This window comes from Microcebus murinus, chromosome 9 (genome assembly GCF_040939455.1).
Source record: "Microcebus murinus isolate Inina chromosome 9, M.murinus_Inina_mat1.0, whole genome shotgun sequence".
Lineage (NCBI taxonomy): Eukaryota > Metazoa > Chordata > Mammalia > Primates > Cheirogaleidae > Microcebus > Microcebus murinus.
Window position 1 is genome coordinate 33971072 of NC_134112.1, and position 16561 is coordinate 33987632.

Consider the following 16561-nt stretch of genomic DNA (forward strand, 5'->3'; position numbering starts at 1 on the left):
GAGCAGCCCCAGAGCTCGAAATAACATTGTGGGAATAATTCAATCCTGTTTTCTGGGAAGACTAGCTAGTATTGCAGTCATGGAAGTGACAAACCTATGAAAGGCTCTAAAATTCTACAGATCAACCATCTAGCCTCTTTCTTGGTCTATAATCTACTAAGACAATTACCAATAAAATATCACATGCTAGCTAGAATGCAAGATTTAAAAATGAACAATTTTTGTTATTGAGAAAGAACTTACATATTTTTCCCAAATAAATATAAATGGCTTCACTTTTTAAAAACAGCCTTTTTTCACCATGGAGATTGTATCAACTACTGAAACATTTAAGAAAGGATTTGAGGATGACTACCAATAAATATTAGTACTCGACTTTCATTTCCATGGCTTGATTATACATTAAAACAGCAACATCTACCTCTAAGTCTGGCAAAGAGCACCTAAAGTAGAAAGAAAAGAATTCCACCTCACTTAATTTATCAATTCTTCCGTTACTTTCTTTTAATTCAAACATGCATACACAAAGAAAGGTTTCTTCTATCCTTTAATTTTTTAACATAATATACAGAACCACAATACTATTTCAATTTCAAATTGAGAGATCACAATCAATTATGCTTGGGTTTGACAAGTTGCTGTTACAATACTGAGAAATTTCATGAAAAGGGTATTTAACAATTTTTAATATAATCAAATATATTTTTGCTACGTGGGGGAACACATTAAGAGTAACCTGTTTAAAAATGCAGTTTTTTAGACTTCAAATTATTACAAAACAATATCAAGATTATATAGATTGACTTCCTGAATGATTCCAACTCATTCCATCCTGAAGGTTGAAGGTAAATGTTATACATTTCATGAGACCCCTTCTCCTTTGCACTTACCTGTAAAAGTCAAAAGCAAAATCACAATTTCCTAAAGACACAGCTATTTCTAGAATACACGGGTGTAATCATAAAAGACTACTAGAAGTAAATGACCACTTTTATATTCACACATTTTACCACAACATATCTTTCTAAAAAGACAAAAAAAATATCAGGAGTTTGGATTTCCTTTATTAAGCTTAACATAATAGAATCTCATACTTTCTGGATTTAATAAACTTCAACATTTTTCCCCATAGGAACTATCTACACAGCACAGTGTTACATACAATTATTCCAGTGAGATGTATATTTAGATTAACCACATGACCGACACAAGAGTACCATACAAAGTTCTTCTGCAGATAAAAATGCTAAGAAAGGCCACATGGACAGTGCCAGACACTGAATACAGTGGATTACAGGTACCACTGAGCTTCAGAGGATACCAGTTTCAATCTTTTTTTCAGCAATGGAAAAAGAAAAACATTTAGAGAAACATGAGAGTAAAAATATATAATTCCACTGTCAATAATATAATTTTTCAGCTATTGTTTCCTTCTTTAAATGGACAAATCAGCTTAAATTAAAACGACAGAAGGTGAGCAAGATCAGAATATGAAAGATTTTCCTTGTTTTCTCATCAAAGGAATGCACTAGGATTAGCACGAGGATCTTTCTGGTTCCTGTATCTGTAGGTCAGCCAAACACCCAGGATCTGGAATGGGAAAAGAAAAAAAAAAGATGAAAAAGAAAGTAACATTTGCATATATGTATTTAGCACATGAATAAAATAACTCTGGAACCTCTGAGTCACTGCACTTCTTTTGTTCAAAGAGGAGAGATGTCTTTCTTTTTTTTTGTTTTTTTTTTTTGAAGTAAACCAAATGAGAGGCCCTAAGAAAAATTATTATGAACACTGTGGTAAACTGAATGATTGCCTGCCAAGGATGTCCATATCCTAATCCCCAGAAACTGGGAATGTGTCGCTTCCCAGGGTAACAGGGAATTTGCAGGCCGGGCGCTGTGGCTCACGCCTGTAATCCTAGCTCTTGGGAGGCCGAGGCGGGCGGATTGCTCAAGGTCAGGAGTTCAAAACCAGCCTGAGCAAGAGCGAGACCCCGTCTCTACTTTTTTAAAAAAAATAAAAAAAATAAAAAAAACAGGGAATTTGCAGGTGCGACCAAGTTAAAGATCTTGGAATAAAGAGATTATCTGGGTGGGCTCAATGACCTAATCACACAGGGGTTTTTATAAGAGGGAGGCAGGAAGGACAAAGACACGGAGAGAAGGCAACAGTGAGGACAGAAACAAAGGGAAGTAGAGTCAGAAAAACAAGACGTGACACTGTTGGCTTGGAGGATGGAAAAGCAGGCTACCAGCTGGGCCTCTGGAAGGTGGCTTTGTTTTAAACTTTTGATCTGCAGAACTATAAGACAATAAATATGCATTGTTTTAAGCAATTAAGTTTATAGTAACTTGTTAAAGCAGCAATACAGGAAGCTAATTAATACAAAACACTGGGTATTCTAAATAGCTAAAATATCACATATGTTGATAATTCAGGAACAAACTGGGTTCAGTAAAAATTAAGCAATAGCAAAAATCTTACAATCAGGCCGGGCGCTGTGGCTCACGCCTGTAATCCTAGCTCTTGGGAGGCCGAGGCGGGCGGATTGCTCAAGGTCAGGAGTTCAAAACCAGCCTGAGCAAGAGCGAGACCCCGTCTCTACTATAAATCGAAAGAAATTAATTGGCCAACTGATATATATATAAAAAATTAGCCGGGCATGCTGGCGCATGCCTGTAGTCCCAGCTACTCGGGAGGCTGAGGCAGAAGGATCACTCGAGCCCAGGAGTTTGAGGTTGCTGTGAGCTAGGCTGACGCCACGGCACTCACTCTGGCCTGGACAACAAAGCGAGACTCTGTCTCAAAAAAAAAAAAATCTTACAATCATTTTCTGACACGAATCACTAAAAATGCTGCAATTTCTGTCTTGCCAAGGGCAAGGGGAGTCTACAATTCTAGAAAAATGATTACATTGTTATTGTGCCATTTCCCACACCAGGTTCACAAAGATTGTTAGCCTACGTAGCTTTTTCAAAATTAAAAAATTTGCTCTATCTCTGCTATTTCAAAGTTGATCTATTTTACACAATCAAAAATTCTAACTTCTTGAACTAAAATAGATACAAAATTATACTGAGATTCCAAGCTGTATTTCTCACTTTCCAGGTGTGACAACTTTTAATCTAAACTTTGTTTGACTTCATAGCTATCCATTAGCCCTTTAAACTATGACTAGAAAATTGTGTTAAGTCCCTCATTACTTCCACTGACCACAATATTAATCTACAAGTTACTGTAAAATTCATAACTGGCAACGGTTATAGCTACAACGTGTATGGGCTGATGGAGCTATGATTTGCAGGTTGAATCAAGGAAAGACTAATTTGAAGAAGTAGAAAATCTCCTTTGGAGTCTGCATGATGCTGGGGGCAGGGTGGAGGGGAAAGAAATTTATTTAACAAGCACCCAGAGTATTAGTGAAAGGTCTTATTCTTTAAACTTTATAAATTCATATAATTCTCGCAACAGCCCTCACAAAATAGGAACTAATAATTTTGTCATTTTACCAGTGAGGAAACTGAGGTAGGGAGAGGATAAATAACTGGCTAATCGTCATACGGGTCCTCAGTGGTGGAGTCAGTGTTCAAACCTGGAATCCCTGCCCTTCCCCACTTTCGTAGCTTTTATGCATCAATCTGGCGTGATACTGGCTGTTCGAACATTCCACCCACCATTTCAGCCACACCAGTTGTTACAACACTGAAATACTTACATACCTGTTGTTAAACAACAACTTCTCTGAGATACCCCCTCCACCTGCCCAACCATCATTTCGCTTGCTCTCCACCTTAGGAATTTTGACACACAGGAAGCTTCCAGTCAGAATTTTTGAGGTCGTTAAATGTTTTATTATCACCCCTGGATATATGCCAAGAATGTAAATCACAAGCCTTGGGGAAGCAACACAATCTGGTGAACTAAATGCAATAATCTGGAGCCACATTTTAGCAGAATTTAATTCCCCCAACTCAGCTATAAATGACAAGAGGAAAACTTTACCCTACTGCTGAACTACCACCTCCTCCCTCACTCCCAGGGAGAGAGATGGAAAGGGAGGCCACACCCAAAAAGCAAACAGATCAAAATTAGATAATTATTGGATTTCAAGCTTACAAAAGTGCTCATGACTTAGAGATCTGCTAAGGTAACTTCGACTTTCAACTCTACTGACTCTACAACCTATGCCGCCCAGTATGTCGTAGGATACCAAAGTATAGCTCATAACATAAAAATGTGTATGTAGAAAGATATTCAGAATATGCAATAATAAGTTTGTACTCATTTCATTAAATATAGAGCAGGCAGAAGGAAATATGCCAAAATACAATTATTTCTGAATAGGCACTTTTAGTTAGTAGATATGTTTAATTTTCATCTTCACATTTTTTTGTATTTTCTTTAGTGTCTACAAAGAACATGTATTAATCACCATAATTTTTTTTCAAATTTTAAATCAATGTTTCTCTGATGGCTTAAATTTATTTGAAGGTATTATAAATAGTTCAAATCAAATTGTTCTGTGTCACCTATTATAGGAACTCATCAGCTAGTTAGCCTTATGTCTTCAAATTCTGAAAACCTGTGCTTCTGTGAAATACTGAAAAAAATACAAACTTAAAAACATGAGAGAATTACTAAGTATTCACTATCCAGAAAATGTCAGGTTGGATGAGTTATTAAAATCTCTATCCAAGTTTCAAAAGGAGATGGTATATAAAATATGGAGTAGGATTCAATGAAAGAACACTTTAGAAAATCTGAGGCTCATGAGTTTTCTATTTTTAAAGAATTGGTATTTTTAAAAAGGAGCAGTGTGATCTGATGACAAGAAAACAGGGCTGCTCAAAAGAACTAAATTCTCAAAATAAACTCTAGATATAAAAAAGAAACCATGTGGCAAAATTCCGATAACTGCTGAATCTGGCCAATATATGTATAGAGATTCCTAAATCCAGTTTTTCTCTACCTATATTTTTAAGTTTTCATAACAAAAATCCATGTTCTTTAAAGGAAAGAAAAGAAAAATACACAGAATTCTTTTCAAGCTGTATATAAATTTTCTTAAAATTAATGTCACAACCAACTCACAAGTCACGATAGCTCTTTTCTGAGAAAAAGTGAAATAAAAAAATTGGTCAGAGTAAGTAAGAAATGTCAAGGGAAACTTTTTTTTAAAAAAAACGAATATTTAAGCTTGGTCTTTTTTTTTCTTTTTGCCACTCTGTTAATGACAGCCAAATGTGAATTTTTCATTCTTGAGTGGAAAAGAAGAAATTAAATTAGAATAAAAGAAATGATAAATACAGATATATAATGTACTATATATTAATCACATATTATATACATATAAACATTATGTATACACTATGTCCACAAATGCAATTCATATGTTACACATACATTTTACACACACATAAAATATCAAAATGAGAAAGAAGGGCCTTCCTAAGCATAAAATCAAAGGGATAAACCATAGGGGGAAAAGTGATCGATTTGACTACATGAAAAGTAAATGCGAAAGAAACTGAAAGCGGAATAAAGCAAAGAACACAGAAAAAGGTATAGGAGAGGGAAGAATTAGAGAACACAGGGAAGCCGTGGGAGATGCAGGGAGCAGAGCCTGGCTTTCCAAGGCCACCTGTCCTAAGGCCCCAACACAGCCCAGCCTGAGACCCACTGTTTGGCATATGCTATTCTGAGTCTGTCACATGCAACAGACTAAGGCAAACGGCCTGGACTAAGGCAAAAGTAAATAAGCAATTCACAAAAGAAGAGATATAAATGGCAAAAAAACCCCATATGTAGACATGGTCAAATTCACCGGCCACTTTCTCAAAACAGCACATGGAATTGTAGTACTATTTTTACCTATAACCTTTTTATAATTTTTTTTCAATTTTTTAATAATAAAAATGTCTAGAGTTAGTACTTGAATCAGAAGTTGGTAAAATTCCCCCCAAAAGGTTATTATATAATATTTATTGAAATCTTTTAAACTGCCCACATACCATGTCATATATTACTTCGAGAAATGTATTTTATCACCCTGTGGTGGTTTTTTTTAAAAAAAGAAAAAGAAATGTATTCTAAGGAAATGAGCTAGAGAATACAGAAAAAAAAGCCACCATGCCCAGCCTAATACTCACTCTTAACAAATAGCTTTAAATAGGAGTGTGACACAGGCATCTGACAGCGACAATAACAGGGGTCCCATCATCTTTTTCTTAATGGGGTATAATATGGTGACATGTATCAATAATCTATTAATGGCTACAAAATGACAGCTAACAATTACACAGTACCTGCCATGTACCAGGTACTATTCTAAGTATTAAAAGTTGCACATGAGGGCGACTTCCGGGGCCCCGCTCTTGGGGCCCCAGAACCTCGTCCAAAAAAAAAAAAAAAAGTTGCACATGTCCTAACTCCTGTAATCATTACAACAACCCTATGAAATAAGGCTGTCTATCATGACCCCCCTTATTAAAGAAGAGGAAATAGAAGCACAGAAAGGTTAAGTAACTTACCAATGTAACATGACTAATAAGCAGCACAGCTGCTTATTAGTTATTAAAACCCAGACAGCACAGCTCCCAAATCATTTCCTTAACCATGTGCTCCCGTGTGCTATACCTTAACCAACACATAGTTGAGGAACAAAGGCTTGCTGAATAAACAATAAACATTTCTGTGTATTCATTTTCATAATTACACAATTATCTCCATGAAATAAAATAATGTCAGTGAAAAAAATTTAATCTTGATATACATTGCAAACTCAGAACGATCGAAAAATGTTTACAGATACTGAGAGTTTAATAAAGACAAATTAACATTCCTTAAAAATGATCAAATAATATGTGTGTGGTGGCTTTGCTTATAGACATATATACTAGATAAAAATATTAATTAGTATAAATATATTAGAGTAGTGTAAATGTATGTTTCATATATATAAGAAGTTGATGATAGTGGTTATCCGTAGGTTTTAGAAGGCTAAGAACAGAAGGGAATAGGGATGGTATTGGAAGGCAATTTTTCATAGCAAATCTACTAATATATATTAAACAGTATGAATGTCTTAACTCTTCTAAAATTAAATTTGAAGTTGTAATTTACCATACAACTCTATAAATAAAAGAGACTCTTGAGATGATCCAATCTCATTTCATTAGTTCATTAAATTTTAGGTAAGAGGAAACAGATCAAGCATTTTACCCTGTCCTAAAGTTGGCGTTAGATTTGTGGATCTTCTGATGCCAAGCCAGGGTTCTTCCTTTCACAACACTAATTCTCAATGAAAATATCCATCGAAACATTCCAAAAATTAAGGTGAAATGCTATGCCCGTTCACCATACAAAACAGGAATCCCTGTGACAAAGAAAATACTAAGTGATTTGCACATACCTCTGTAAAACTGAAGAAGAGGCCAATGCCACCAACAAATCTCAAAACCTCTCCAGCATATTCTCCTATTATTGGAGCACACGGTGAGCATGGGTGGCCACTTTTAGCACAGCTCTGTATCAGTTAAAGAAAAGAACTTTTACTCCAAAGTATATTTATAAAGAGCACATAAAACTGCACACAATATCTGGGGATATTATATCCAATCTGACTCCTTGTTTTGTTTTGTTTTTTGTTTTGTTTTTTTTTTTGAGACAGAGTCTCGCTTGTTGCCCAGGCTAGAGTGAGTGCCATGGCATCAGCCTAGCTCACAGCAACCTCAAACTCCTGGGCTCAAGCAATCCTCCTGCCTCAGCCTCCCATGTAGCTGGGACTACAGGCATGCGCCACCATGCCCGGCTAATTTTATATATATATATTAGTTGGCCAATTAATTTCTTTCTATTTATAGTAGAGACGGGGTCTTGCTCTTGCTCAGGCTGGTTTGGAACTCCTGACCTCAAGCAATCTGCCCGCCTCAGCCTTCCAGAGTGCTAGGATTACAGGCGTGAGTCACCGTGCCCGGCCAGACTCCTTGTTTTTTTTAGGGTGCAAATTTCTAAGACCGTCCCAAGACTCCCCATCTCCTGGTATCTATACCCTGCAGAATCCCTCTTCTTGAGCATAGGTAGAACTTATGAATGTGATGGGACAGTCACTCCCTTATTTACGTTGTATTACATAGGACTGCATCTCAACAGAATGGAGAGATTCTCACGGTCACTTTGAAGCTGCCATGTTGTGAAAGAGTAGCATGGTTGGGACCTGAGAGCAGCTTCTAGTTGCTGAGAAAGACTTCCCGCCAACAGGCAGCAAGAGAACAGGGGCTCCCTGGTCCTACAACCACAAGGAACTGAATTCTGCCAACCACTGAGCTTGAGAGAGGATCCCAAGTCTCAGGTGAGATTGCAACATCAGCTAACACCTTGATTTCAGCCAGGTGAGATGCTGAGCAGAGGACCCAGCTAAGCTATGCCCAGACTCCTAACCCACGGAAACTGAGATAACAAATGAGTGTTGTTTGAGCCACTAAAATTTGTGATAATGTGTTACACAGCCATAGAAAAGTAATGCAGACCCATACAAGGAGATAATCTCACAAAAAAGGTCTCGTTGCAGGGCTGTCCAGCTCAGGGAGGTGGTAATAGGAATTTCCCCAAAATCTAAACACACATGATCTGAGCTACTGTTATTTCTCTTTCACAACTTGTTCTAGGAGGCGTAGAATTGGAAGAAATCAGGGACAGTAAACCAGAAGCTTCTGTATAATAACAACAACCCAAAGCCCTGAAATATACAGCACTCTCAAGAGTGGATATGGGAAAACAGGCAAATGATACAATAGTGAATATGTAAATGTAATACATGTAAAACAATTGTGAAACACAATTTAGCATCAGAAAGACCATTTCTTCAATGTTAATCATCATTCATCTGTAAGTAATACATTTCCAAAAGAATACTTTATACTTTGTACTTACAGCCGGACAGGTGTCATTTGGGTTAAAACTTCGGAACCCACAGCAATTTAAATTTCTCTGGATGTCATTTCGAGCACTTGCTGTATTGTTCCAACCAACCTCCAGAAGCTGACCCTAGAAAATGTATTTAATATATTCATGAAAAGGTGTCATCTCTGCATAAAATGTATAAAGCTAGAGCTTATAACTTTTAGTACTGAGTGTACCTAAAATAAATGTTCTTTAGAAAACCATTATATTTAAAATTATAAAATTTTCAAAAGCTTATCTCTCAATCTGCAACAAAAATTAAGGCACTATTTCTATCCCAAGAATGAAAAAGTCTTAATTTGTACATGCAATTTAAAAGAAGCACTTAGTTCAAAGGCATAATTCTTAGAGTGTAACAAGACAAACCTTCTGTTGCCCCAAGACAGAAACCTGTATTCCTCTACAAATTAGAGTTTGAAAAGAATCATTGCTAGAGTGGAACTGCAAACATTCTGGAGCAAATGTTTCATTGCATAACGGTGGGTAAAGACTGGGGGAACATCTTTTAGCAGTAGCTCTTTTTACCCAGTGAGAACAAATTTCTATTTAAAAGATACAAAAAATAGCAACACCTGATGGTGTCTTCAGCTGCAATCAGCTCCACTAATGCAATTAGGAATAAGAGAGTTTAGCTATTCAGAGTGAAATAGCATTCTGAGCAAGAAGAAATGATTTTCTATTCCCTCTCTCACTTTTTTCATACTAATGTTACAATATGTTCTATAACAAAGTAGAAGGCAAAAAGTCTTTGCTTACCTGTTGCTCCTGGTTCAGGGCTAAACAAGCACAAGATACAGAAAACTGAACAATAAATACAAGTAAGAGAATAATCATATACTGAGATTTAAAAGTTAAGGATATTTCTAAATACTCTTAAAATAGCAAAAAGCAGAGGTACTGACAACTTTAGGATAAACTAGAAGCAATTCATCCAGAAAACAACAGATGGCCCTTAGAGAAAGTACAAAGAGGATGCACATTATTATTTTGATAGTACACTGTAGCTAGAAGTTCATATAGAAAAATACTAATAATGATAATTATATAACTAAAGCATATCTATTGGGATTTCATTCAGAATAAAATAAAAATTCTTACATATATAAAATAGGAAATAGGGATAAATATATGTAAGCTTTCTTAATATTAAATTTTAAAAGACTGTGAAATTCTCAACCACTTATTGAAGTGTTTAGAAAGAACCTAGAGGTCAATCAATTCAACTTAACTCTGAATTTGCAGTACAGAAATAGGACTATACTAACTTTGCAGACTAAATTCTTCATGGCGTGTGGAGGCAGAGTGGGAATATGGAAATATACAATAACTTTACCCTAAGATATATTCCTAATAGTGCTTGAACAAATATGCACAAAACTCACTTTTTGGCAATTAATTTCCTACTGATAACATTAAATTAGTTGTAGCCATCAAAATAGTAACCAATAATGAGTAAGAACCCAATTGGGGTAAAAATGCCAAAGAAAAAAAAAAGGATACAAAAAATAGCAACACCTGATGGTGTTTTACTGCTCCAATCAGCCCCACCAATGCAATCAGGAACAAGAAGATGCCCACTGCAATGACCACGCCGACCACCCGGAGACTGGAAATCAGCCCGAAGCCAATGCCCCACGCAGCAATTCCAATCAGCAACAGGCTAACCAACTGCAAAAACAATGGGGAGGGAGGGAGGGAGGAAGGCAGGGAGGAAAGAGAGAGAATAGGGAAAATCTCGTTTATTAAACATCAAGAACATTTCTCAGGCACCTACTTAATATCTTACAAGTAAGTGCTAATACTCAATACTAGAATACACACAAGATCTCAGTGGGTGGTATTGTTTTAAAAAATTATATTAATCCTCAGTCATGCTTTCAAAATAAAGTCTAACAATAATATACAAAATTTCCTGTTTCTGAATACTCTCAAAAAAAAAAGAAAAAAAAAAAAAACAAAATTATCTGCAGAGGTCATCTGGTTTACTAAGCCTAAAGGCATGCTACATAAGCTTTTGAAGTAATAGTATATGTAAAACTTCTAGATGCTGATACAGCTCAGTCTAACACATTCGTTTCTTCACATGGAAATCACTTATCTTTCTTTCAAAGCCCAACTGGACTGTAACCTCTGTGATGTCCCTCTAGTCCCAAATAGATGGAATTAATCCCTCCCTTCTCTGGGCAATCTCTGTTCATTGAACACAGTTCTATAGTTCCCTTCATAACACACTGTGTTTCCAAGCTTGTCTCTCCTAAAGACTGGCAGCAACTGGAGAGTAAGGATCCACATTTTTTTTTCAAGACAAGGTCCCTGGGGAATACTCAAAAATTGCTCACAGAATTGTTGTTGAAATGAATTGTTTTAAATGTCATTATCCATTCCACTGGAAATCATATATAGAGAGACCACTAAAACTCTCAGCAAGATAAAAAGAGTACAAGAGATTTTAGCTATTTAGAGTGAAATGGCATTCTGAACAAGAAGAAATTTTATTTTATATTCCAATCATTTTATTTATATATTTATTTAAAAAACACCATCTGAAGAACCAGAACACAGGCCTAATGGTTGGGACCTGTCAAACTCAAAGTTACAATTACTTCTTTAAAATAACTCTTAAGTAAATAATATGCCACATAAAGATAATTCACTGGTAGAAGATGTGGCTTAAAACGGGTACCAGGGGAAGGCTGGGGGAGGGGTCGTGGAACAAGGAGACAGAATCTTCAATTTAGTCCTATTTCCCTGAAGCAATGTGACAGTACCACATCCAGTTGGGAAGAATCAAAATATCAAAATATATTTTCTAGCACCCTTTAAAGCCTGATAAGGATTTTTAGAAACATAAAAATAATCACTACTTAGTCAAATGGATCTTTTTCTGCTCAAATGTGTAATTTTTCATATGTGATACAATAGTTCATCAGACAAATGTAACATTTACTGGTATATAAAACTTCTTATACCTATAGAGACATAAGCAAAATATTGAGCATCTATTTGAATTTTTATCCAAAATATTTTTGTATTTTTGCCAAAGAGGCCAAACTTGAGAATGAATAAAAGGAACCATCTATGGCATGATAAAACCAAGTCAGGGGGTTCTATGGACTTGGTGGTACACACAGCAAGCTTTTATTTTTACAAGGAGAAGAAGAGGGAAAAATGTTCACCAATTTTGTCACTCAGAAATTTGTATAGTCCCTGTGACTTTCTCAACCGCCCCTTATCAGCAGGCCCATTGCTTCTGTTTCATTTTTATTATCCTCACTCACAGTCTTCTCACAACCTGAAACAATCTTGAGCTGAGAAAAAGTCCCCTGCTCCTTCACAAGTGAGCTTATTTCTGACTTTGTGGTATTCAAATATAACACATCTCCTTTCACAAGCCATAAGAAACAGAAGCCTGAGGGAGGTGCGAAGGAAGGAGGGTTGGGTGACGCCAGGCAAGAGGGCTATGCTTACCGTGTTTCCCCGAAAATAAGTCAGGGTCTTATATTTATTTTTCCTCAAGAAGACACCCTAGAGCCGGGCGCGGTGGCTCACGCCTGTAATCCTAGCACTCTGGGAGGCTGAGGCGGGCGGATTGCTCGAGGTCAGGAGTTCGAAACCAGCCTGAGCAAGAGCAAGACCCCATCTCTACTATAAATAGAAAGAAATTAATTGGCCAACTAATATATATATATAAAAATTAGCCGGGCATGTTGGCGCATGCCTGTAGTCCCAGCTACTCGGGAGGCTGAGGCAGAAGGATTGCTTTAGCCCAGGAGTTTGAGGTTGCTGTGAGCTAGGCTGACGCCACGGCACTCACTGTAGCCTGGGCAACAAGCGAGACTCTGCCTCAAAAAAAAAAAAAAAAAAAAAAAAAAAAAGAAGACACCCTAGGGCCTATTTTCAGGGGATGTGTTATTTTTTTTTAAGTACAGTACAACAATCCACATTTATTCAAATATAGGTAAGTCATCTTCTTCTGGAACATCATCATAACTCTCCAGACCCCGAATTCCATCCTGAATTTCTTGCGGCTCTATTTCCTTTAGAACCATTGGCCCCAATCTCTCATGTCGAGCAATAGAGCTCTCATGGGGCAGATGAGAAGGGCTGCTCGTCTTCTTTACCATTGAAATGCATGGGTTGTGCAGATACGCTGCATAGCCACGCACATCACTAGGTCTTATTTTCTGGGTAGGGCTTATATTGCACAAATGCTTAGAAATCCTGCTAGGGCTTATTTTATGGGTAGGTCTTATTTTGGAGGAAACACCGTAGTGTCCTCATTGCAGTTTGAGACAGAATATGAGGATAGGCCACGTCTGAAACACTTCAGAGCAGCCTGCTGTATTTCTGTGTCCAGAGAAACTGAACCAAAAGGAAATATATCTAGATCTAGATCTATCTATCAAGAGAAAATGAGACAGAAAGAGTGAAACAGAGACAAGATTTTAAAGAATCAGCTCACATGATTGTCGTGTCTGACGAGTCAGAAATTTGTGGGACTGGCCGGCAAGCTGGAAACAAGCAGAATTCCTTCTTTCTCAGAAAACCTCAATCTCTGTTCTTAAGGCCTTCAACTGATGGGAAGAGGTCCATCCACATGATGGAGGGTAACAGGATTAACTTAAAGTCAACTAACTGTAAATGGTAGTCACATCTACAAAATGCCTTCACAGCAACATCTAGACTAGTGTTTGATCACGCAACCTAGCCAAGTTGACACATAAAATTAACCATCCCACTAGCCAACATCAAGTTCTGGCTGTGATGTTTATTTCCTAAATTCAATTAAGCTCATGAGCAGGACTATGTTCCATCCTTTAAGTCTTAGAGCCAAAAAATATAAAAATATAAAATGTTATATATGAATCATTTCATATATAACATTCTCCTAACACCATAGTTTTAAAGAATCCCTTTTGGGAATCGTATCAAATCCTTCCTATATTAATGAAATTCTTAAATATAAGAATATCAACAGTTATATATTCCTAAATAATAATTATTCATCAGCAAATGGTTGGTGCCCACCATGTGTTGAATGCCAGAGATAAGACATTCCTATAAGAATGGGGGTTGGCAAACTGTCTCTGTGAAGGGCCAGATATTTTCTATCAGGCTTTGCAGGTCACCTGGTCTTTGCCACAACTATTCAACTCTGCCACTGTACACAAAAGCAGAGATATGTGTGTAAACAAACCAGCAAGTCTGTGTTTCAATAACACCTTATTCACAGGTGCTGAAATTTGAATTCATATAATCTTCCTGTATCACAAAATATTATTCTTCCTTTGATTTTTTTTTTCAATCATTTAAAAATGTAAAACCATTCTTAGCTGGCAGGCTGTGCAAAAACAGGCAATGGAATGGATTTGGGGAATGAGCTCTGGTTTTCTGACCCTTTCTCTAGAAGTCGATATAAGAGAGAATGAAAAATTACAATGGGACAAATAATTGCTACACCTGAGATTTTTACAAGGTGGGTCACAATGTCAGAGAATAATTCAAAACAATCCAGATAAACAGAATAGACCAAAGACTGCAAAGAAACAGTAAACTAGCAAGAAGTAGGATGAAAAATGACCCCTTCCCATGAATATTACCTTATGTAGCAAAAGAATGATTATTACCTTTTATGGCAAAAGATGTAACTAACTTAAGGATTGTAAGAGGAGGAGGTTATCCTGGATTATTGGGCGGGCCCTAAATGTCATCACAAGTATCCTTATAAGGGAGAGGCAGAGAGAAATTAGAGAGACACACACACAAAGGAGAAGGTGATGAAGTAACGAGGCAGAGATAGCTGCAGACACAAGCCAAGGAATGCCGCAGCCACCAGAAGATAGAAGAGGCAAGGAAGAGTTGTTCCCCAGGGCCTTCCAGGGAAGCCTAATTCTGTGGACACCTTGATTTCAAATGTCTGGTCTCCAGGACAATGAAAGGACAAATTTCTGTTGTTTTTGAGTCACCCCATTTGTGGTAATTTTCCACAACAGCTCTGGAAAACAAATACACAACGATTCACACATTTGGAAGTGGACATCAGGAACCTGTCACAGTTACAGGACTGCCTGATATTCTACTGTCAATGGAATCCCTACCATGGAGCTAGAAGGAGGCATTCAGCCATCCTCGACTGTTAGAGGCAAAGACCCTCAACTCTCCTATGACTTGTTCTATGCACGGACTTCGCCCTGGAAAATTCTAGCTATAGCTCTGAGAAGAATGCATTCCATGACATGCTGACCACGGGATGCTCCAGGGAGTGCTGACTGCAATTGTTCCCGACCACCTGCCAGGTTGGAGTTGAGTAAGCAGTCAAAAACAGGATACCGATAAGACGCTGATTGGGGCTGATTAACCCAGACCCAAGCGTCATCGTTGCCCCACTCTATTTTTTGTTTCTACTTCCTTGTTTCTGTATGCTTATAAAACCTACTAAGAATCTAAGTAAAGCAGACCTTGACAACCATTGGCTTGGTCTCGTTCCTTTCTCTCACCCATCTCTTTCAGGCAAGGTCCCCCTTGACCCCCGCGAGTAACAGAAGGTCCCGAGGGCCGGGACAAGTGGCGCCCAACGTGGGGCTCGAGGTATGGACCTCTGTCGGATGACGCCACTGCAAGCTCCTCGGCCGAGAAACCCCTAGAGAGACCTCCGTTCTGCCGCTCACCGAATGGATCGTCTGGTGAGTAGATTTTTTACATTGTCATCCCATCGAGATGGGCCATTCATTGTCTAAAGAGGCTGTTTTTATCAAGGATCTCAAGGCCTCACTCAGAGATAGAGGAATTAGAGTTAAGAAAAAGGATCTAGTAAAGTTTTTTATGTTCATTGATCGTGCTTGTCCTTGGTTTATTGTTAGTGGACCTGAGATTCACCCACGCAAGTGGCAAAAGGTAGGCAGAGATTTAAACGATTTACTTATGGGGGCGTGATATCTTTGCACAAATAAATGTCATTATGTGTAGCCCCGATGAAGTTGTAGCCAGCCAAATGCTTAAACAGAGATTCCTCCCAGGACAGGGTTTAGGCAAAGAGGGTCAGGGACTAAGAGCACCCCTAACCACCCTCCCTAAGTCAGACAGATCAGGACTAGGGTTCAAAGACCATTTTTCCTAAGGGCCATTGATCCCCCTGCACTTCAGGCAGATAAAATCACTTAAAAGAGTGACTCACCTGTCTGGATCGATCAGTGGCCCCTCCCATCTAACAAGCTAGGCAACTACAGCATTAGTGCAGGAACAATTAGCTGCCGGACACATAGAGCCCTCTACTTCACCATAGAACACCCCCATTTTCGTCATTCAAAAAAAGACTGGCAAGTGGCGGCTGCTACAAGACTTACGGGCTGTTAACCAAACAATGGTTCCCATGGGGGCACTCCAGCCTGGTTTGCCTTCCCCCGTAGCTATCCCCAAAGGCTACTATAAGATAGTCATTAACCTAAAAGATTGCTTTTTCTCCATACCATTGCACCCAGATGACTGCAAAAGCTTCGCTTTCAGTCTCCCGGTAGTAAACTGTATAGGACCCTCCCCGCGCTTTCAATGGCGAGTATTGCCTCAAGGCATAACCAACAGCCCTACCCTTTGCCATAAATAT

At 38.0% G+C, this 16561-nt stretch overlaps 1 protein-coding gene across 1 annotated transcript in view; it reads right to left on the reverse strand.

The window, feature by feature from the left end:
* Positions 1-529: 529 nt before the first annotated feature.
* TSPAN13 (tetraspanin 13) overlaps positions 530-16561 on the reverse strand; it is a 46538-nt gene continuing 30506 nt past the window's right edge. The window contains exons 2-6 of the mRNA XM_012781027.2: positions 10462-10629; positions 9718-9798; positions 8932-9045; positions 7412-7525; positions 530-1590 (exon numbers count right to left, since the gene is read on the reverse strand). Coding sequence (XP_012636481.1) covers positions 1516-1590; positions 7412-7525; positions 8932-9045; positions 9718-9798; positions 10462-10629 — 552 coding nt within the window. The 3' untranslated portion in view covers positions 530-1515. The remainder of the gene's footprint in view (positions 1591-7411; positions 7526-8931; positions 9046-9717; positions 9799-10461; positions 10630-16561) is intronic.